Genomic DNA, 20,677 nt, shown 5'->3' with positions numbered 1-20,677 from the left:
CCGTGACGTACCCGATCGCAAACATTTAGTGTAGTTTTTTTTTTAACAGTAGCTAACAACTAATCAGGGAAAAAACACCCCATATTATAATTCATACATATTTAACATGAATTCTGCAACATTTATGTTTTACAGTTAATGCTATATTTGTGATTCTATGCAGGCAACTTTTAAACAGCTTACAGGAAGTAAATACAGAACGGGTGTTTGCAACGGAGCAATATATTGTTTTTGGTCTTTTCCTTCTAAGAGAAAAAATGGACCGGTTTTCGTGGTCAAATGGGCTCTTAGAAATAAACGAAACTTTAGTGATACAGCAGAGAGGTGTCAGACTGTATGATGGTGATGATAAGGTAAAGTTTTATTATTTATTAGCAGTTTTTTTTTCTATTGCTATCTAAACAGAAGCGAAAAATTAAGTAAGACATTATGTAAATTAGATTGTAGTGAGTCGAGGCACTTTTCATTATACATGCAAGTATTGAAAAAAAATTTCTATAAAACTGTTTATACTCGAAACATGTTAAGATTATTGCTATAATGAAAAAAATACTTCCTGTGTTACTACCAGGCAAAATTGGATGTTGGAGTCGCCTTGTTGAGTACACATCGGTTGATCTGGAGGGACGGAAAGAATCACGTAAGGAAATTTTAAATACAAATAAAGCAAAGGTTATTCATTCTCATCTTAAATTGATCTTTGACTCAAAGATTAGCCATAAAGTAAGAGTTTACACATGCAGCATTGTTTGCGGATATGAGATGTGTAGTTATAGTGTTATTACTTATGGTACACTCATTTTATTGTAAATAGCAACTTATGATTGTTGTCATGTAACTTAAACATGAAACCAAAACTTTGGTTAACATTCACCCTAAATAGTTTATTCATATTAGTAGTTTTTGATCTTGCTTTAACATTTAAGGAGATTATAGTTAAAAGTACTTTTTTATGATTTCTCTAATTGTGACTTGTGAATTTCTTTTCTTTTTTTCCCACTTGACAGGACTGCTGCATGGCCATGCCCCTGTCTCAGATTATTTTCTTTGAGGAGCAGGCTGCAGGAATAGGAAAGAGGTACACAGAAGTTGGATAGTTAGTTAGCTAGTTTCAATTACCTTACTGTAACAACCGTTCCCATTGTCAAAAGTGTAGTTGTATAATACGGTATGATAATACATGTGGCCCTATTCCTAGCCCTATTTTAAAGATTGAGAGACTCTGGCAATGTGATTATGAAAAAAATGCACACAAAAAATTAACGATAGTGATAAAATATGATCATTAATCACAAGTAATAATTCCTGTTTTAGTAGTGTCACACAACTTAAACCTTTTTTTTTTAAGCTATGATTAACTGTTTTATTTTTACCTTAAAGTGCAAAAATAGTAATCCACCTGCATCCATCACCTGCCAACAAGGAGCCTGGTCCATACCAGAACAGCAAGTACTCTTTCATCAAGCTGTCTTTTAAAGAACATGGGCAGATTGAGGTATTCCCACATGCACACAACTTTCCAGAGCTCTCTCTTTTTTAATCTTTGCACTCTCTTCTTGATTTTCTATTCTTGATTACCTGGCTGGAACTGACGCCGTACCATTTAATTGCAGTTTTACAGGAGACTGACAGAAGAGATTACCCAGAAAAGGTGGGAGAATACGCCAGTTTCACAACCCATCTCAACAGGAACTGGGCCTCAGGTTAGAATCTGAACAACATCCTTGTCAATTTATCTTAATCACAACCCTGTTCTTGACTGCAAGATATGAGGTAGAGGATCGTCCTGCTGCAAATTTAGGACTTTAAAGATTCAATCAGATATTTGTGAGCAGTTTAATTGTTAACCACTGGGTGGCAGTCTTTTTTTAAAAAATGTATGTTAGTTGAGCTAATTAAACATAGTTTAAAAAAAAAAAAAAAACATAGTTAGATTAGTCATCCACCATTTTCCCTTAACATTTTTAATTACAGGGAGTTTTCTCTGCTGTTATGTTTCTTTGTCCTTGGATTATAGTCATCAGCTGTTGAATTTACTGTTTAACTGCATGCGTTTTTCTTTCCCTTTGTGGTCATGTAGACAGGAAGGACACGTGCAGTGGGAATTGTTGGCATTGAAAGGAAGATAGAGGAGAAGAGGAAAGAAACTGACAAGAACATTTCTGAGGTAATCTCAGCAACAAAAAAGCAAAGGAATTACCGTATTGAGATCCTGTATTTTCAGCTGATTCGTGGAAATATCTCAGAAGGCAGAAATGAAATCCTGATATCACATAAAATATAAAAGCTACTAAAGGCAATGATATGGAGGAATAGCAATTTAAAAGCTAACATGAAAGTTGCATTTTAACTGTCTTGTGGTCATGGATAGAGTGTTCTGTAAAATATTTATGTTTTACTATTAAATCTTCTGAACATCTGAAGCTTCAATAACTTTTCATATTCGTGTTTAGGCCTTTGAGGACCTCAGTAAGCTTATGGTGAAGGTAAAGGAAGCTTTTATTGTGTTATCCTGCAAATATATAATGGAAATTATCTCCAAGTACATTGCAAAAGTAATCATACCCCTTGAATTTCACAACTGTCAATGTATTTTATTTGGACTTTATTGGACAAAAACAATTGCGACAATTTTTTCAAATGAAAATGTTCCATGCATTTGATTTCAGCCATCCTGAGTAAATAGTTTGTAGAACCATTTTTTGAGGCAATGGCAGGAGCAAGTCTGTTTGGGGTATGTCTTTATCAGTTTTGCACATTTAGAGATTGAGTGATTATTTTTAGGGGACTTTTTTTTCTGTAAGGTAGTCGGGCTATTTAGCTAAATTTACCATACTATTACCATATTTCACCATGTGAATGATGTGTTCAGAGTTACATATATTGTCAGTTTTTCCCAGGATGTAATCCTGCCTGAAGATATTATCTGACCACAGTACCTTCTTCCACATGTTTGTTATGTTCTCTATGTAGCTTGTAGCAAACTGGAACAGGAGCTTCATAAGACTCCTTTCCAAAGCCTTCTTTTTTAGCTCCACAACCCTGACATGTCCGGCATATTATACTAATTGGATCACCTCTGAAAGCAGTTGTTGCTGTGTATTTTATTAAGGGGTATTAGATTATAGGGGGCTAAATGCATGTGTATTCATATTAGCATTTGTCATTTTTCTTTCTCTATACAGGTAAACACTCCTTTGTGTTGGTTGCAATCATGTTATGTCCCAATAAAATACATTTTTGGTTAGATGACACATTTTGAAGAGGTTAAAGGGGTAGGAATACTTTTGATGTCCATGTGTTCAGTCACAAGTGAAAAGACTGCATATTATTTATCAAAATCAACCTCCAGTGTGATATTCTAAATGACCCTCTAACTGGCAGGCCAAAGAGATGGTGGAGTTGTCCAGATCTATTGCAAGCAAGATCAAAGACAAACAGGGAGACATTACAGAAGATGAGGTAAGAATATCAGCAACAACATGAGATATAGTAACACTTTTAAAAATTAAAGTTTTTCCCATCATTCTCCAAATTTACTAAAGTATGAATCGGATACCGTATTGATTGGTGTTAACTTATTGATGCTCAAAGATTAGCAACATTTTTTTTGAATCTACAGTTATGTTTCTTTCCATAGACAATTCGCTTTAAGTCTTACCTCTTGAGCATGGGCATTGCTAACCCTGTTACCAGGGAAACACACGGATCTGGTACTCATTATCATATGCAGCTGGCTAAGCAACTGGGAGATATGCTGCAGGCTCCTCTGGAGGTGGGTGTCTCACCTGTCTGCTGTCTACACAAGAATAAAACAAATTCAGGTTTTATTCTTGCGACGCTTGCATAAATTTCATACTCTCTCTATGCTGCCATCTCAGGAGCGCGGCGGTATGATGGCTCTCACAGAGGTGTATTGTCTCGTCAACCGTGCCAGAGGGATGGAGGTGATGCTCACATGTTGATCGTGTCAGCTGATGTTTCATGTGACATACGTTGGTAATTTGTACAGTTACACCCCAGACAAACATCTATGCTTATGGAGGTTTTTTTCTTTCCTTTTTCCCCCAGCTTTTATCTCCTGAAGATTTGCTAAACGCCTGCAAAATGTTTGAGTCCCTGAAACTCCCCTTGAGGTGAGTTTGACTTGTTTGTATTGCATTGTTTAAATTATCTGTGTGCGTTACATTCCTTTAGATGCTGAGAAGGTTAAGTGTTTAGCATAGACGAAGCTGACCAGGCTCTTCCTGCCTGGCTTCCTGTTGTGAGAACGTCTGTCCAGGCTTCCGCAGCTGTCATTTCCTGTTACTTCCTCTGGTTTTTTTTTGGGGGGGGGGGGGTTGTCGTTTCTTTTTTCTTTTTTTTTTTTGTTTGAAATAACAAAAGCCAAGTTTTCCCATATTGGTTTTGGGTAACTGGTCCTTGTGAACCTAAACTTTGTATTTCAATAAAGTAATCGTGGACCTTTTCAAAAAATGTTCTGCAACAACAGACCTCTATACATATTACTGGGATTTTATTTGACAGAGAACTGGTGAAGTTAAGGAAGATAAAACATGGGTGTCAAAATTGTTATCTTCTTAAGTTGGAGTGTGGAATCCATATGTTTAAAGCCCCTTTTAAGCTGGTGTCCTGAAATAAAACCAGAGGATATTTGTGTCTCATTAACTTCTTTTTGTTGGTCTTGTCTCAGTTATTGCCATGTTTTATTCCTTTAGGTCAGATGCCTAAAGGAATAAAACATGTCCTGATCATTTATCAGTCCTGATCAATCACTTCTTTTCAACTAGTTATAAGATGATTCACATTTTCCCACATCCTGTTGTACTGATTAATAAACGGTGCCTTTCTTGCATATTTTATATGTATATTTTGTATGTATTGATGTCCATGTTTGTTTTAGCTTTACTCTCAATGCCTGACTGATTTCCTTGCTTTAATTTTTTTTTGTTTGTTTATTTGTTTTGGCGTCTTGTCTTGTGTGTAGGCTGCGTGTGTTTGACAGCGGTGTGATGGTGGTCCAGCTGCAGTCTCACAGTGAAGAGGAAATGATAGCCTCAGCTTTGGACAATGTGAGTTTCAACCTTCACAAACATCATACCCTAGCTTGTTCCACTATCTGCTAAATATTTGAGGTATTTACCTTTATTATTTGTCTTTGTGATTTAATTGCAGGTGACAGAAAAAGGCTCCCTGACAGCAGAGGAGTTTGCAAAGCTCTTGGGTCTTTCTGTTCTTCTGTCTAAGGAGCGGTAAGCTAACATAAAATAGTCATCATCTATGTCTTTTGATAGTTGACAGTTGATAGTCTTTTTTATGTTTTTTTTTTTGCTCAGGTTTGCACATTTTATATGTGTTCTGTTTGCTTTTCATTCTCAGGTTGCTGCTTGCCGAGAAGATGGGCCACCTATGTAGGGATGACTCTGTTGAGGGTTTAAGATTTTACCCAAATAGTTTTTGATCTGTTTAAATAAATGCTAAGAATATAGGATGAACATAAAAAGTATACATGATGAACTCTGTCTGGTGATGACACTTTGCTGTTAGTGTGGGTCTTCTTCGTTGCTGTTCTATTCTTTTTTTTTGTAGAATACCTAATCTGTGAGGCAAAGTTCTTGTCTTAATTATCGTTTTTCTAAATTACCTCTAAATACTGTATATAAGGAGACGATTCTACATTATTTTACAGAATGCACTTAATGCTTTCTGTTTATTTGATGTATTGTTTTCCACTTTCTTGTCTTTGTGATTTACCTGCAGGCTTATTTGAAGCTAGCACACTGTTATGAAACTCTTGCAGCCTCTAGTATCTGGATCCATTGTTCCAAAGTAAGCCACACATTTTTTATAATAAATGGTTGGAAACTTTTGCTGTTGTCCTGTTTGTTGTGCAATTCTCATGCATGTCTGGATGCGCAGCATTTCAGCGAACCATGTTACTTGACTTCGTCTTTGGTATTTTGTCTTTCGGTCTTGTCTATCACAAAAAGTTTGTTCTGTTCCATCATTTTCATTAGAGGTCAAAATTTAATAAAGTCGCTACACAGTTTCCTTCCAATTTGGCTCATTTCCTAGAAAACGGGTCAATTCCAAATGACCACCATCGAACTAAACAGATTTGTGACTAAATATAAATCCAAGCATTTTATTATCTAGCAGTGAAAGCTGCCATTTTACAATACGTCTTAAATCAACTTACTGCAGAGAAACTAATACATTTGTAAAATATGTGCATTTAGCAATACGCACCAGTCAATGGCCATGTCTTTTTAGCTTTGATCTGTGTGGAGCGTTTGAAACTCAGAATCAGATCAGTCTTTGTCCCTGCTGTGAACTGAGCTGATCAGTGAACTGTTTCATCCCCAGAGAAGCTTCCTGTTTTTTTTTTCCCCTGCTTTCACTGAAGGAAAAATGAAGGTCGGTGAAACTGATTAGATTAGCTTGCCATGTGGTTCACTTATTGATAATAGTTGAGCTCAATTCATTCAGGAAATCTGGCTTGAGGCAAGTAGGTCAATACAAATGTGTTTACATTTTAAGATATTGCTTGTTCTGCTTTATCAGTGCAAGGTGGACTGATAGAACTATGATATGACAAATGTAATAAAGGTACGGTAATGTACCTTGGTTATTTTCTTACTATTTATTATTTGTCAAAATGCATAATCAGAATCTGACAGAATAAGACTCTTTTATTGAAATGTTTTGTTACTTTAACCACTTATGTGCTACACATGCCTTGAATAATTTTAGTATTTTCCATTGTTTTCTTGAACAGGGGATTTCCTGTTTTTCTGTGGAATAGTGAGCTATTCTAGTTTTATTTTATAGGAAGGCAAAATGATGAGAACAACTTTCAAATCAATGGATTCTGTGCATGTTGTGGAGTGTGAAGGTTAGGCTAAAGGAAAATTTTAATAGGCCACTGATTCAAGATACACTCGAATATATTGCGATTTTTTTCATCTCCAGGGCTCAATTTTGTTATGAAGTTTTAAATCAATGTATCATCCAATTTACATCTCTCAAGTTGATTCATTTTTGTGAAAAAATAAATAAATATATGCATGATTTTTTTGAAAGCATTGTATATGTGGTCAAATAAGCAATATATTTGATAAGCATGGGGACAACTTTTTTAGTTAGTTCACTAGTTTCAGCTCTATGGTAGTTGTAGATGCATTCTTCCATATCTTTGTGATATTGTTTGAAGTCTTTTTAGTATATTTGGTGAATAGATTCAGAAATTATGCTTTCTCTAGCAACGTTTTGCCATTTTACTTTATCAGTTTCTCTAATTCTTTGGTGACACACTACACAACACCTTTAGCCCATAAAAATAATCTAATAGATAACTGGCAGGGCTGTTACTGGTATGATTACAGATGTTTGGACTGAAGGTAAGATTAGTATCTGATTAGCCACAGTAGTTTAAACTATTTTGTGTACTGATTGAAACTGAAATTGTTAGATGATGAAATAACTACATACACTCTAAAAAGTGTATTTGGGCTGCAGTTCATCTTATGGACTTATTTACATTAATTTGACTTAATTCTTTTGCTATTGCTATGACAACTTACTTTTTAGTGTTCATTTAACTCAAAACTTACAAATCTTTAACCTAAAGGAACTTTTCACTTTGACTTTACTTAAAACAATTGAGTTCAATGCCAGTTTTGTATCTGACCAACTCAATTCATTAAGTCCTTCCAACTCAATTTGCTAAGTTTTTATAACTTAATTCATAAGGGGGTTTAACATGACAAATTTAAGTCACTCTTACTCAAATTATTTATTGTGTTCTAATAAACATTTAAAACCTATTTGACTTCATTCTACAGAAAGTCAACTCAAACTTTTCTTCTAATTGATAAGCAGTACTTACATCAAACCAAATAACCTAATACTCTTTTTACAGTGTCCTCTAAAAACACTCTAACTTAAAAGTTAAAAATCTTTTCCTTAAATGACCTTTTTACTTTGACTTTACTGGAAATAATTAAGTTCAATACCATATTTGTATCCCACGTCTGACACCATGACTCAAGCTTACCAGGGACAGATTCCCTGGCTCTGTGGGTAGAGTCGTCGTCTTATAATCGGAAGGTTGTAGGTTTGATTCCAGCTTCATCCTGCCAGATGTGCAGATCGGTGTATAAATGTGTGGGTGCGAATGGGTGAATGTGACTCTAGTGTAAAGTGCTTTGAGTGGTCAAAATGACTGGAAAAGCGCTGTATAAGTTCAGTTCATTCACCAGTTTTTGAAGTAAACTAAATGATTGGAGTAAGACTGACTTAAATCTGTTATCTTAAAAATACTTAATAAATTTGTTTTTAAAAAAAATAAATTGAGTTGGATGATTAGAATATATTGAATTGGTTAAACTTAATAAATTAAGTTGGATAAACTTAATTGAAATGCTTGTTACCCATAGAAGCAATTCAATTAAGTTGGTTCAACTATATTCTTTTTAGAGTGTAATGTGTTAAAAAATTTAGAGAAATATCTAAGTGTAATTATTTATAAACTGACCCGTGAATACATTTGATTATTTATTTTAATTTCATGGCTCTTATCCTTATCCTATAATAGTTTATTTAAATAGATGAATCGTCACTATAGCCTCATTATCCAGTAGTTATCGGTTATTAACGTAACATTTCAATTATGGCTGGACTGAAGGTAAGGACACTAATTCGTTTTATTTTTAATGGAAATAAAATCCGGGCGAAGATCAAATGAATGCGGTCTGCAACTGTCGAGTGACTACGGGCAGACGGCACGCGCTCTTCAACTCAAACGCTCTCGAGCTTCGGTACCGCTGGATGTCGGTGAAACGTTTTATCAGGCTGGAGAGGAACATTATTTTACCGCAGTTCCTGCTGTACGTAAGAAATTGGAACGAAATAATGTGTAGGTTTTCGCAAACGAGATACGTAAGTACATTATTTCCTATATTCGAGCACTACGTACTGTCTAGAGCTCACGCGTAACAGTATGACTTACATTTAAAAATAAGCGATAGTGGTGTGTTTAGAAGACCTAAGGCTGCATGTTATTTGGTTTGACGGCAGTCTGACTAAAAAAGCTCCTGGAATTCGATGTGTGTCGGCTAAATATTTTATTTTTTTTATTAATGTTGTACATTTTATAACCTTTCATTCTGTTTCCATAAGAAAAACTACTCGCGGTTTGGGAGAAAAAAAACAAAAAACTTTAATATTGTAGGTTTGGACTTAATCCTCTTTCATATCTTTTAGTCAATGCTTTTGTTTTGTTTTTTTACTCAAGTTATTTAGTTGCACGTGTAGTCGCAGTAAAAGTGCACATATTGTGCAGCTATTGTTTTATACTTTTATTTGTAAATTTATTTTTTAGGTGTTTTTCTGTTTAAGTTTTTGGTAGTATTTTTGCCTGAGAGTTTACTATCCATTGTCTGTTTTTAACAGACTCGGTACTTTTAATTGATTAAAAAGTATAAGGATATCAGTAAAGGAATCTGAGATTCCATAGTGCTATGCTTATATGGCATTTAAGGTATTTTTAATCCTAATCCAAAATTTTTGTGGCGATAAAAATCTTGGATATCTCAAAGATTAGCAAAAATATAGATTTAGTATTTTTTTAATAAAGTTCCACATAGTTCGTTACACAGTTAATGTGCCCCATTGAATTCTACTAAAACATTTTTTTTTCTTTCTTTTATTACCATACAAAATTATGCATTCTATAATACCATAATTTAGGGCTGCACCATATTGGAAAATCATGTGATGGCAATAATATCAGTTTGAATATACACCTGCTTTCTTTCCTCTCAATCTTCCTACTTCCTACTATTTGTGACCTTTATTTTTGACTGGGGCTACCTGTGCCTTAGATAATCTATAAAGCAATAGAGAACACCAATCAAAAATGTGTGCAGTCACCCATAAATAGAACTTTGTTCTTAGTTTCGAACAAAGCCCTCCACTTAAGCTAGGTTGTGACGACAACTCCTTATTCCCATTGTGTGCTTAAAAGGAAGAGGAGGACCAACCTAAAAACCCAGAAAACTGGTGTTTGTTGTTTCATACTATGAGTTTCCTGTTTTCCATAGCTCAGTAGAAAGAAATTCCCTGTTCAATGTCTTTGCCCATTTGAGATTGGAGTCTTTGTGAATAGTTGTGTGTTTTTTTTAAAACAATTACATTTTTGATCTGTGATTTATAGATGTGAACGATGGTTGAGTGAGACGGTCATGTGGTGTGGAAGTAAGAAGAGAAACAGACATCGGAATGCCACAGGCTGTCTCGCTGCTGCCCTTCCTTCTTGTGCTCATAGGATATGGTGAGTGTCGCAAAGACTTTCATCTTGATTATAGTGTGTATTTGAAAATGCAGTGGGGTTTTTTTTGTCTAAAATGCAAAGGATACATGGCTTCTAAATAATATAGCACAAGTGTTCAGTCCCCTAAGTCTACCATTCAATAAGGTGAAAAGAAAAAGTTGAGCTTAACAAAAAAGTTTCTGATGATAAATTGAATGAAGGGGCAGCTTCTGCCTGCTCCATCTTTATTTTGTTGAAAGTTACTATGTGATAATGTGGTTAGAGAAACAATGTGGGTAATGCTATCATTAAATAATCAAAAAAGGGATGTAATGTCTATCTTAAAAATTTAGATGCCCACAAAGGCTACAAAAATGATAGAGTTCTGTTTATTTATTTTTTATGAAACTGTCTAACATTTGCTAGCTTGGATTGATTGGATATAGGTTTGCTATTTGCATGTATTTGTAGATGTAAAAGTTAATGGCATAATCCAAATTTTCCCTTATTCTTTGCTCTTTGTAGGCAATCACCATCAATGTGTAATGACCTCTAGCAGTGTAACCAAACTTCAGAATGATGCTTCTACTGTACTTTGTAGCTAATTTTTTTTTGTTCTGGGGTTTGAAGCATTTTATTGACTCCTCCAAACATATTTATTGCTGTTGTGACCAACTAGTTAATTCTTTTTCTCATCTGATGGTCAGGAGAAGACTTTTGGCTTGTCCAGTTGAATCTTATAGAATCTTTTTATCTTTAGAAAGCATAATTAAAAGTTATTTTACCAACAATGCAGAGGTATGGAGAATAATTCTAAATATCTTTTTCTTTGCTCTTTTTTTCTTTTTCAGCTTTTGCAGGGCTCAGTATTTGGCCCTCTTTCCATGTGGCCCTTAGCAATGGGAGTGTATTTGTGGACTTTAGCACAAAATCAAATAACAACACCATCACCAACATGAGCCTCTCTCTAGTCAACATGGAAACCAATACTTCAATTCTTTCACGGACCCTCCCCAGCAACCAACTGGTTGGTAGGGAGGAGTTTGATTGTTCCTGCTTCCTGTACGCAGGAACTTTCCGGTTCCTGCTGAGGCAGACAAGCATCACCACTGTTTTTCATGCTAACAGAACAGATGTCAGCAGCACAGAAAGCTCAGCCTCCTGGTGGAGCTCTGAACTGCAAGTGCAGTGGCCCACTTTTCACATTTCAGTGGAGAAAGCAGGAAACCACTCTGAATATTTTCAGGTAGAACAAACAGAAATTTAATTCATCAAGCTATTTTTTTTTTGCCTATTTACTGTTGTACAATCAGAAAAATAGACAATAATTTGCATACTTCTCTTTTGTTGGTTATTCGCAGGTTGTGTTATCCACTAATGAACACTTTCAGGCTTGCTCCAGAGGCACTGACTCTGCCCTCTTCTTAGAAGTGAGTTATATGGAGTACAACCAGATCGGACGAAGTACCATTGACAAAGTTCGAGCTCAAACACGGAAACCGATCAAGCCGCTTCGTTCGCAGAGTGTAGAGCTGCACTGTGCTTTCCCGTTTACTGAGAGAGACTTCTTAAGAGTGGCTCTGCGATCCCCTCACACAGTACAAGAAGTGAAGAGCCCTGTTCCTCTCTATCTGTCCCGTATTTTCTCCTACAAACTACTGGTGGAAAATGCCAATGCTTATAAAAATGGTTGCATGGGCACAATGACTGTTAAGATGATATCCCCACCTTGCACTCATGCCAATGGCAAAATACTGCTATATAATGCAGGCCTCGCAAGGGGGGGTGACTTAACTTCCCTGTCGATGGAGTTTAGACCAGAGGAACAATCTTCTTCTGTGCTTGCATTTAATTGGCTCACACAAGGGGAGAATGAGGCTGAATTCAACTGCTCTGTTTTTTACCCAGGAAGAAATAAGTATTGCTTCCGCTTTGTTTTCAACTTCAGCCAATCCCCTAGTCCAGCACAGACATGTCTGGTGGTTTACAGAACAGCAGGTGAGATTTAGCTGATTCGTTTTGTTGCCATATGAAATATAAATAATCAAATTTGTTTTTTATAGATCCACAGTGTCAGTGGTAGGCAAATATACATTTAGCAAATATTTAGCTCAGCTCATAAGACACACATACAACTGAGCTACCATTCTAGAACTTTGTAGTCAACTTAAATGTAAATGTGAATGAGCTGAAAGTGTATTATGATGCAGTATACTGTGTGGAGGTTTTTCTCCAGCATGGACTGGGAAACTGGTTAGAGTTAATGGAACCTAGATACAGGGTAATCAAGGAAGAAGACCTGCTAGAGCTTTCTATGGCTCAACACAGAGCAGAGGTTCACCTTTCCTATTGAGCCATGTCACTTCATAAAGCCAAAACTACAATAAAAGAGTTTAGATGAAAACTTTTTTTTTTGCCTGGTCTAGAATCAAATGTAGTCCAGAACTAGATTTGATTCTGAAACTGTGACAAACTTTAAAAATAGATGTTTTCCATCCAGTTTGACTGAATACAAGATACATTAAAATATATATTATGATGCCTAAATCTGATAGAGACATAGGACAAACAAATTATGGTTAGATTTAGAGGGAAAGGTGGTTTTGAAAAAATATTGACTTAATTTGTTTTGGTTGAGCACATAAAATCCAAATAACATACATTAGGGATTGTGTTTGCAACATGACAGAAGGCAGAGGAGGTTATGGGTATAATATAATTACATATAATTGTGTGTTTAATTTTGCTTTGCAGAATCTTGGGGACCCTGGCACCCATGGAGTGTTTGCAGTGCGACTTGTGGAGAGGCAGTGAGGGAAAGAGTTCGAGAGTGTTTGCTGCCCTCTGGTGTGCGAGGCACGCAGTGCATTGGCATGATGAAGGAGCAATCTTTATGTTCGCTGGAAGACTGTGACAGTAACTGCTGTTAAATCAATTTTTACACAAATATGTGTTCTCTAAAGCAGTGGTTCCCATGTTTTCTGTAATATCCTATTGTAGAAAATTGCCTGGAGCTATTTAGCTACATTAAGGTTACATCTTCTATATTTTTTTAGAGTTACCAAAACTGGAATCAAATTGAAAATAGAGCAAAATAAAATAAGGTTTCTCAGCTATAATACAAAATTAAAATATATTGCCAGTAAGTTTTACACATTTTTAATTAATTATCTTAATAATTCATGAAAATACTTTTCACAAAAACGTGAAATGCAATGACTTGAGTAAATAAGCATAGAATCTTGTGGAAAAGAAGGGGGCGAGAAGTAAACATATTTTTTTCTTTCTTATTTTTACTACTGTAACAATTATATAAAAAACATTTTTATGTGTCCTGACCCCAACTTTGGTAACCACTGTCTTGGAGTCCAGAGTGGTTATAGAGCTGAATTTAATACCTAGTGCAGGGTGATTAGTGATTAGATTACATCCTTGTAACTAATTTAATATAATGTTATTTTCCTTTTACTCCTTAGTGTTATCTTCTCCTTCTCCATCTCTTCCCTCTGTACCTGTGGAAGCATCCCCGCTTGGTGGAAACATGATTGTGGTGTTGGGTATTTCCCTTTGCTTGGCAGTGATCATGGCAACAGTTGTGGTGACTGTGTGGAGAAAGCTTTGCCAAACCCCTCAGTGTAGCTCAGTCCACAGAGGCTCCATTCATTCCCCTGGTGGGCGCAAACTTTCAGATGAGGCCTCCATCTGTGGCCATAGCCTCCAAAGGCCCAGCCTCTCTGACGGTCATTGCCCATCTGGGGCAGTCGGTCCCCAAAAAGAGAGACCCTCGCTCGGAGCGCAGCCTCTCTCACCACAGGCACTGGTGAAATCACTTTCACAGGATTCAGAAAGACTATCTCCCACAGGTCAGAAGGTGCTACCACCGATATTTGGGTATGTTTACATATTTTTTCTATCAATATTTTTTTTATCAGTGTTTAATTATGTTTGTCCCATCTAGCTTTAATAAACAAGACACCATATTCTTTGTAGCTATCGTTTGGCTCAGCAACAGCTGAAAGAGATGAAGAAGCAAGGGTTAAAAGAGGCCACACAGCTGTACCATGTCTCTTCAAGTCCTGTCCATGATACTGTGGTAGAGACCTGCACCTCACCCACAACCTCACCAATTCCTTCACCTACTGAGTTTGCTTGTTCTGCCCTTCCCTTGGGTTTGCAGGACAATGTCAACCACAACCATTTTTGTACATCGACTCCCTTATCTGGGACATTGGGGGTCACGTCAGACAGACTGAGTCCAAGGGTCGAGATAGTTTTGGGTCCTCCTCCTGTCTCTGGGAGGAGCTCTAAATGGCGTGACCGCACAGCTGACTGGGTGGAGATGGTAGAGAGGAGCAAAATGCCTGGTCTTAGGAGAGAAGGAGATGAAGCATCGGCAAATAGTTTCCACAAGAATCCAAACTTCAGACGGACCTCCAGTTTTAGTGACACCAAACTTCTTTCGACTTCTTCAGCTCAGTCCACGCAGTTTAGAGAAAGGAGCATGACCCAGGTCATCCACCCAACTTTATTACTTTTTACCTCAATTTTTATCCAGTTTATATACTCTTAAATATATTGACTCAAGATCAATAAAGATGTAATTCCACGTTGTCCTTCTCAGGTGGGATCGCGGACGCTTCCAGAAGGAAGTTCTTGGACCAAAGGAAGATGGGAGAGACAGCCTCACCCGTCTTACCCCATCCCAGAACACAGAGTCTCAGACTGGAGTGCTACCAAACCCCAGAGTAATGAGCAGAGGAAGGTTTGGATGGGGACAACACATAATAGTCAAGTCAAGCACACTGGAACAAACACTAACAGTATTTCAATATCTGAGAAAAATGCTAAAGACTTTCGTGGCAGAGGGGAAAGAAAGAGGCTTGCAGACCCTGAAGGCAGAGGTGGAGAGTTGGTCTCAGGGATCGGCGGTCCATCCCTTACACATCCTTTATCTCATGAGGTCAATCAGCTGGGTGTAGACCGAGCTGAGCGGGCTGAGCAGAACTGGAACCGCCGTGGTCCATCACCTATCCAAAGGAACATTCTGGCCCGGAAACTGAAAGAGGCTCAGTCCTGCTCTGGAGCCAAGGGACGCCAGCGCAGCTCCAGCTTCAACGTCTCATCATCTGATCGAAGGAAAGATTGGTGCAACTCTTTGCCAATGTCTAGAGACCAGAGCAGCAGCGGTGGCTCCCCCTATAGGCTAAGTGAGGCGGAACAAAGGATGCTAGACTTGGATCTAACCCCAGTTTTTGTACAGGAGAAGCAGTAGAAAATCAGTTATTATTACAATATTATGTTAACAATTTTTATATGTTGAAAGAACAAATAGAACAACTAACTCTTTAACATTTTTAATGCATTACTTTTAATATTTCCATGGTATCATGAGCACATTCACCCTTCTGAAAGGTTAAACACCAGCTAGATTGGTGATAGATTTCAAGATGCAATAAAAAAATGGTTTATGTCAACTCTAAATCTACAGTTTCAGCAATGCTGGGAAGTCTCAATGCTTATTACAGTAACAATTGGGGTGTTTTCTGTTGTTCAGGCAGGAATTTATTATTCTAATTTGTGTAGTAGTACATATGCAGTATTAAACTGCAATTGTGTTCAACAACTAACGCAGTGACTTTGATTGGGGTTAAGAGGGCTGAAGATGCATATGTTTTCAAATTAATACATTTTTGAAAACCACATATCCTTTTCTTCCGTTTCCTAAGTATGCTATAATTCGTGTCGTCACCACATAAAATCACATTGAAATACACGAAGTATGGCGTTTTAACATAAAGTGTGAAAAACGTTGAGGGGCATGAACTCTTTTGCAAGGCACTTTAAATAGGAACACTGGTGAAACAATGAAGCTAAAATACTGTTTGTTTAAAAATCTGGCAATTTTACAGTCTCAGAAATGCTCACTGGAAAAATATATATATATATATGTTCTGTTGATTTTAGTTATAATTTGAAGTTGAAGCAAAGAAAGTAATTAAAATACAAAGAATAATTAGTTGTTTTTTTTAAATACCTTGTTTTCTTTAATTTTAGACAGAAGTCTGTGATTTTTAAATGTCCCCTGCTCCACTTCCTGCAATGTCCAAAAATACCAGGGGGCGCACCTTCATAGTGGTGTGTCTAAGAGAGTACCAGAGGCCTTTCCACGTCCCCCACACCACACCATTGTCATACTCAGCCTTGTATTCCCCCCTCCGATAGAACTTGCCATTTAGGTTGGCTGCATGACACCTGCAGATAGAAGGAAGCTTATAATCTTAAACACACAGTGCAAGATATATATCTTTTGAGACACATTTTTATGTTAATAGAAACTGAAGAAAATACCTGTTGAACCACCAACCAGCCTGATTCTCTTTGGCACAGCTTCCCTGAAGGAAGCGGTCATTATCCTGAAAATAACAATCATCATCAACATGATTTGTGCGCCATGAAAAATACAATCAGTAGCACATGAAAATCTAAAAAAAAAAAAAAAGTCCAGATGGCTGACCTGATCTAAAGTGCTGAACTGCATCCCACTAAGGCAGGAAGACCACTGCTCCACCATTCCTCCACCACCAGTCAGAGCATCACCAGCTTTCCCACTGTACTGCCCGTACAGGAGACGATACTTATCCTGGAGGGAGAATTTGTAAAAGCCTTAGTTATATTGCTCTCGGTTTATGGTGTTTCTCCAGAAAGTATAGTTACATAACAATGCTTTTATGATTACAGCTTCATCTGTGATCCTGAAATTCTCATAAAATGCATAACTTCTCTTTCCATCCCAGTCCATGAGATCAATCTTCACCAGGTTTTTATCTGCATGAAGACAAAAAAGAGACTTTTTTTATATACATTAGGCGTTTATGGGAATACAGTGGATCTCAAAAGTGTACATAGGCCTGCCATGCCTCAAAGTTTGTGTTATTTTAAAAAATATATATTTTAAAAAATTGTTTTCACACTAAAATGTGCAGGTAGTGCGTATAATTCATTTGAAAAATAATCTTTTAAGGGGAAAAAAAAAGAAAACTAAAATAAGAAAGCTACAATAACCTGGCTGCACGGAGGTACACACTCTTAACCCCTAGATTAATGCTGTCACAATTTTGCCTCAAAGAAGCACATAGCTAAAGTGGCTTACAGCCTACCACTCATGACTGCTACAGAAGAACAATACATACCAAGGTATATATACCTTGTTTTGCTAATTTGCATACCCACTTTTCAAAACCTAAACCTCTAATTTAATCTTCAAAATGCTTAAGATTAAATTAGAGGTTTTAAGTGTGCACTTATGCAACTAGGTCATTGCAGCTTCTCTTTTTTTTTTCCCTGAAGAAACTGGGTTGTGTCAGTTGAATAGTAAAAGATACATCTCATGTGAAACATGTTTTCTTTATAGTTTAATTATCTTTTTACATCAATAGGAGGGTATAGAAATTTGAGAATCACTGTATCAATAACATAATTGCCATTGTTTCTAACCTTCTGACAGCAGAGCATTCATGTGCTCATTCCCCAACCAAAACTCATCATTCCACAGTTTGAATTCTCCAAAACCATCTCTGTAGTCCACCCAGTCTCTAAAAGAAGGATTGAATTGATATTTTATTTCAGACAGATCTGCTACCTGTAAAAATTTTCTTCTTTTTATCTTCTGCAAATGAAAAATGTCAGCTATTTATCTGGTAAGAGGGACAGTACCTGTTAAAGTCAACTTTTCCATGCCGACGCCTCTGAAACACCGTCCATCCTCCTCCGTCCTCCATATCACAGTAGACTAAAAACGGCTCCTGGTGTAACTTGGGTCTGATGCGGTAAAAGCCGCTTTGTGATCTCAGCCTATCGTAAAGATCGGAGCAGTCTAGGAAAACAAGATTGAAAAGATTTGAATATAATGATGAAAAAAAATAGATAAAAACATTTTGATACATTTTTGTATCAAAAATACAAACATGTATTTTTGTAAAATATTGCAGCAAAGGAAAGAAAAGAAGTACAAGTGCAAAACAAGTGTAACGTAAAGAAAATATGAAATGAAATAGATATTGGTTAGGCAGTTATTGTTTGTATTGTAAAAGTAAATAAAGCTTACAAACAGCTTTATATAAGCTATAAAAATAGACGATTATTAATAATAGTAATAATTATAATTTATAATAATAAAGAAAGTAACAAGTTAATTAAAAGAAAGATTGAGTAACTTTAGTAAAAAAAAAAAATCTAAATTATTTTATATGCTGTAGTAAAAATTTGTGATAACTGATATTAATTCCTTTCTTACCTCTGTCATAGACAATCAAATTTCCAGCTGGAGGAATTAGTTTCATCATTTTGTTGTCCAAGGTGTTGTTGTTTTGGTTTACATCGGGGACGAGGCCAGTCTGAGGTTTACTGTCGGATTCAGCAAACTCAAGCGGTCTGAAGTATCTATACATTTGCAGATGCTCAGTCATCCAAGTTGTGATCAGCAATTTATTCTCCAGTTTCCTTATGTTAGTCTTGAGAGCTGCAGCCTCTGGTCCGCATGGATCAGTTTCCTGAAATAAGAATTTTTACAGTTAGAAATGACAAATGTTTTCAAGATGTAGACATTTGCCGGTTCTGTTGTTGATTCATAACATTGTTGAAAAAAGGTGTGAAGTACTTACGAAAAGCTGCCCAGGAGCTGCTATGGTTGAGCAGACCAGATGCAGTAGCAACAGCCACACTGTTAGGGTATTCACCAATAACACGCTTCCAGTAATATTTGTCTGAAAAAAAAAAATTACAAATTATTGACCACATCTAACAGATTCAAACACCTTTTATGAAACAAAACTGCTTCAAGCTTACCTTCATTTCACAACACTTCCCTTTTGTTTTCCCCATACTATATGTTCTTTCATCTCTAAAACATGTCAGTCTTATTTATAGGCTGGGTTGGTTCTGCATGGAACACATTAGATAAATCAGACCTGAACATTCCAGACAAATGCTGAACTTGGACCAGCTCGATTTATTTTTATTTTTTTTTCATTTTGTTACTCAGAAATATCAGTGGTTCTAAATCATGCCTAATCCAAGAATCCACCATGTCCTATTGGACATGAAGTACTGAAAATTCTTCACATGCTATTCTAGGGAGGGAGTTTCTTTTAACATCAAGCAGGCATTCAATTAAAATACAGTCATGATTGTTACATTTTGGAAAGGGATGTAATAGCATGAAACAATTCAGTCTTAAAACAGTGTTATTTAAAATTCTGCATATATAAGGAACATTAACATTACCATAAAAAAAACACGGGGAAGTCACTGGAATACACGAGCAAAATGTGTTTGTGTAACCCATTGGAGTTTCTAAAATCACAAACTACAGGTGTTGTTCTCATTGTTGTTTACTTGTGTGAAGATATAAAGGTTAAAAGATATGCAGAAGGCAGTGCTTAAGATGATTCCAACTCTATTGCAAATTATCTTTAGCACACTGTAGTGCACATGTATTGAAAAGCCATTTTTTTCCTAAATAATAGGATTTCTGTGATAGAACTTCATAACAGCCACTAGAGTGTTGTCTACTGCCACACTCCGTCAGTTTAATTCAGTGGTCAGTCATTTTACCTGCAAGTAAATGTCCACTTAAAGCCACGGTACGTAAAACTTTTACAAAAATATATATATTTTTCCCATCCATCCATCCATCCATCCATCCATCCATCCATCCATCCATCCATCCATCCATCCTTCCATCCATCCATCCATCCATCCATCCATCCATCCATCCATCCATCCTTCCATCCATCCTTCCATCCATCCATCCATCCATCCATCCATCCATCCATCCATCCATCCATCCATCCATCCATCCATCCATCCATCCATCCATCCATCCATCCATCCATCCATTTTCCTTACACACTTGTCCCTTAGTGGGGTCGGGAGGTGCTGGTGCCCATCTCCAGCTAACGTTCCAGGCAAGAGGTGAGGTCACCCTGGACAGGTCGCCAGTCTGTTGCAGGGCAACACAAGAGACACACAGGACAAACAACCATGCACACACACTCACACCTAGGGGCAATTTGGAGAGGCCAATTAACCTGACAGTCATGTTTTTGGACTGTGGGAGGAAACCGGAGTATCCGGAGAAAACCCATGCATGCACAGGGAGAACATGCAAACTCCATGCAGAAAGACCATTTTGTGACTGTATACTATAGATAACCTGTGATACATGTACATTTGCTATCAGGCAAATTTTCAGCCTGCAGAAGATAATAATAGATTTGATTTATAATGCCCAAAAGGTTAGTGGTATGTCTCCCTTTAATGTTAGTGCTTGTTGATTATGGGGTTCCATTGGTCCTAAAAATGTGC

General features: G+C 36.8%; 3 protein-coding genes across 4 annotated transcripts; 2 read left to right on the top strand and 1 right to left on the bottom strand.

The window, feature by feature from the left end:
* The first annotated feature begins 175 nt into the window (after nucleotides 1–175).
* vps36 (vacuolar protein sorting 36 homolog) lies at nucleotides 176–5,869 on the top strand. The gene is made up of 14 exons (XM_008427183.3): nucleotides 176–353; nucleotides 572–640; nucleotides 1,008–1,078; nucleotides 1,381–1,495; nucleotides 1,614–1,703; nucleotides 2,081–2,167; nucleotides 2,454–2,486; nucleotides 3,385–3,462; nucleotides 3,641–3,775; nucleotides 3,882–3,947; nucleotides 4,072–4,136; nucleotides 4,988–5,072; nucleotides 5,176–5,252; nucleotides 5,380–5,869. The coding sequence occupies exons 1-14, from the start codon at nucleotides 258–260 to the stop codon at nucleotides 5,459–5,461; spliced, it is 1,149 nt and encodes a 382-aa protein (XP_008425405.2). The 5' UTR covers nucleotides 176–257; the 3' UTR covers nucleotides 5,462–5,869.
* A 2,549-nt stretch (nucleotides 5,870–8,418) lies between these two features.
* On the top strand, nucleotides 8,419–16,245 carry thsd1 (thrombospondin, type I, domain containing 1). Of its 2 annotated transcripts, XM_008427185.3 has the most exons (8): nucleotides 8,419–8,940; nucleotides 10,217–10,333; nucleotides 11,164–11,558; nucleotides 11,674–12,310; nucleotides 13,067–13,228; nucleotides 13,789–14,203; nucleotides 14,303–14,822; nucleotides 14,934–16,245. In XM_008427185.3, the coding sequence occupies exons 2-8, from the start codon at nucleotides 10,282–10,284 to the stop codon at nucleotides 15,582–15,584; spliced, it is 2,832 nt and encodes a 943-aa protein (XP_008425407.2). In that variant the 5' UTR covers nucleotides 8,419–8,940; nucleotides 10,217–10,281; the 3' UTR covers nucleotides 15,585–16,245. The 2 variants fall into 2 exon arrangements, with proteins under 2 accessions (XP_008425407.2, XP_081471301.1); XM_081615175.1 differs by lacking the exon at nucleotides 8,419–8,940 and having other exon boundaries at nucleotides 10,064–10,333.
* fgl1b (fibrinogen like 1B) lies at nucleotides 15,651–19,310 on the bottom strand. Its single transcript, XM_008427184.3, has 9 exons — nucleotides 19,157–19,310; nucleotides 18,973–19,074; nucleotides 18,606–18,861; nucleotides 18,026–18,185; nucleotides 17,807–17,904; nucleotides 17,049–17,137; nucleotides 16,827–16,952; nucleotides 16,661–16,725; nucleotides 15,651–16,564 (listed from the first exon to the last, which is right to left on the bottom strand). Exons 1-9 carry the CDS (start codon nucleotides 19,190–19,192, stop codon nucleotides 16,384–16,386), a joined length of 1,113 nt encoding a protein of 370 aa, XP_008425406.1. The 5' UTR covers nucleotides 19,193–19,310; the 3' UTR covers nucleotides 15,651–16,383.
* Between the last annotated feature and the right edge of the window lie 1,367 nt (nucleotides 19,311–20,677).

The sequence above is a fragment of the Poecilia reticulata genome, chromosome 14, assembly GCF_904066995.2.
Source record: "Poecilia reticulata chromosome 14, P_reticulata-male-v2, whole genome shotgun sequence".
Classification (NCBI taxonomy): Eukaryota; Metazoa; Chordata; class Actinopteri; order Cyprinodontiformes; family Poeciliidae; genus Poecilia; species Poecilia reticulata.
This window is presented reverse-complemented; position numbering and strand designations above follow the sequence as displayed.

Bases quoted from the DNA above. Each gene is read 5' to 3' on its own strand.
- fgl1b (XM_008427184.3), bottom strand. From the start codon at position 19,192: ATGGGGAAAACAAAAGGGAAGTGTTGTGAAATGAAG. The intron at 16,953-17,048 runs GTAATCATAAAA...TTCTCCCTCCAG, and splicing joins TCAGGATCACAGATGAAGCT to GATAAGTATCGTCTCCTGTA. The intron at 16,565-16,660 runs GTATTTTCTTCA...TTCTATCTGCAG, and splicing joins GCTGGTTGGTGGTTCAACAG to GTGTCATGCAGCCAACCTAA.
- thsd1 (XM_008427185.3), top strand. From the start codon at position 10,282: ATGCCACAGGCTGTCTCGCTGCTGCCCTTCCTTCTTGTGCTCATAGGA. The intron at 10,334-11,163 runs GTGAGTGTCGCA...TTTCTTTTTCAG, and splicing joins TCTTGTGCTCATAGGATATG to CTTTTGCAGGGCTCAGTATT. The intron at 12,311-13,066 runs GTGAGATTTAGC...TTTGCTTTGCAG, and splicing joins GGTGGTTTACAGAACAGCAG to AATCTTGGGGACCCTGGCAC.
- vps36 (XM_008427183.3), top strand. From the start codon at position 258: ATGGACCGGTTTTCGTGGTCAAATGGGCTCTTAGAAATAAACGAAACT. The intron at 2,487-3,384 runs GTAAAGGAAGCT...TCTAACTGGCAG, and splicing joins TCAGTAAGCTTATGGTGAAG to GCCAAAGAGATGGTGGAGTT. The intron at 3,463-3,640 runs GTAAGAATATCA...TTCTTTCCATAG, and splicing joins GAGACATTACAGAAGATGAG to ACAATTCGCTTTAAGTCTTA.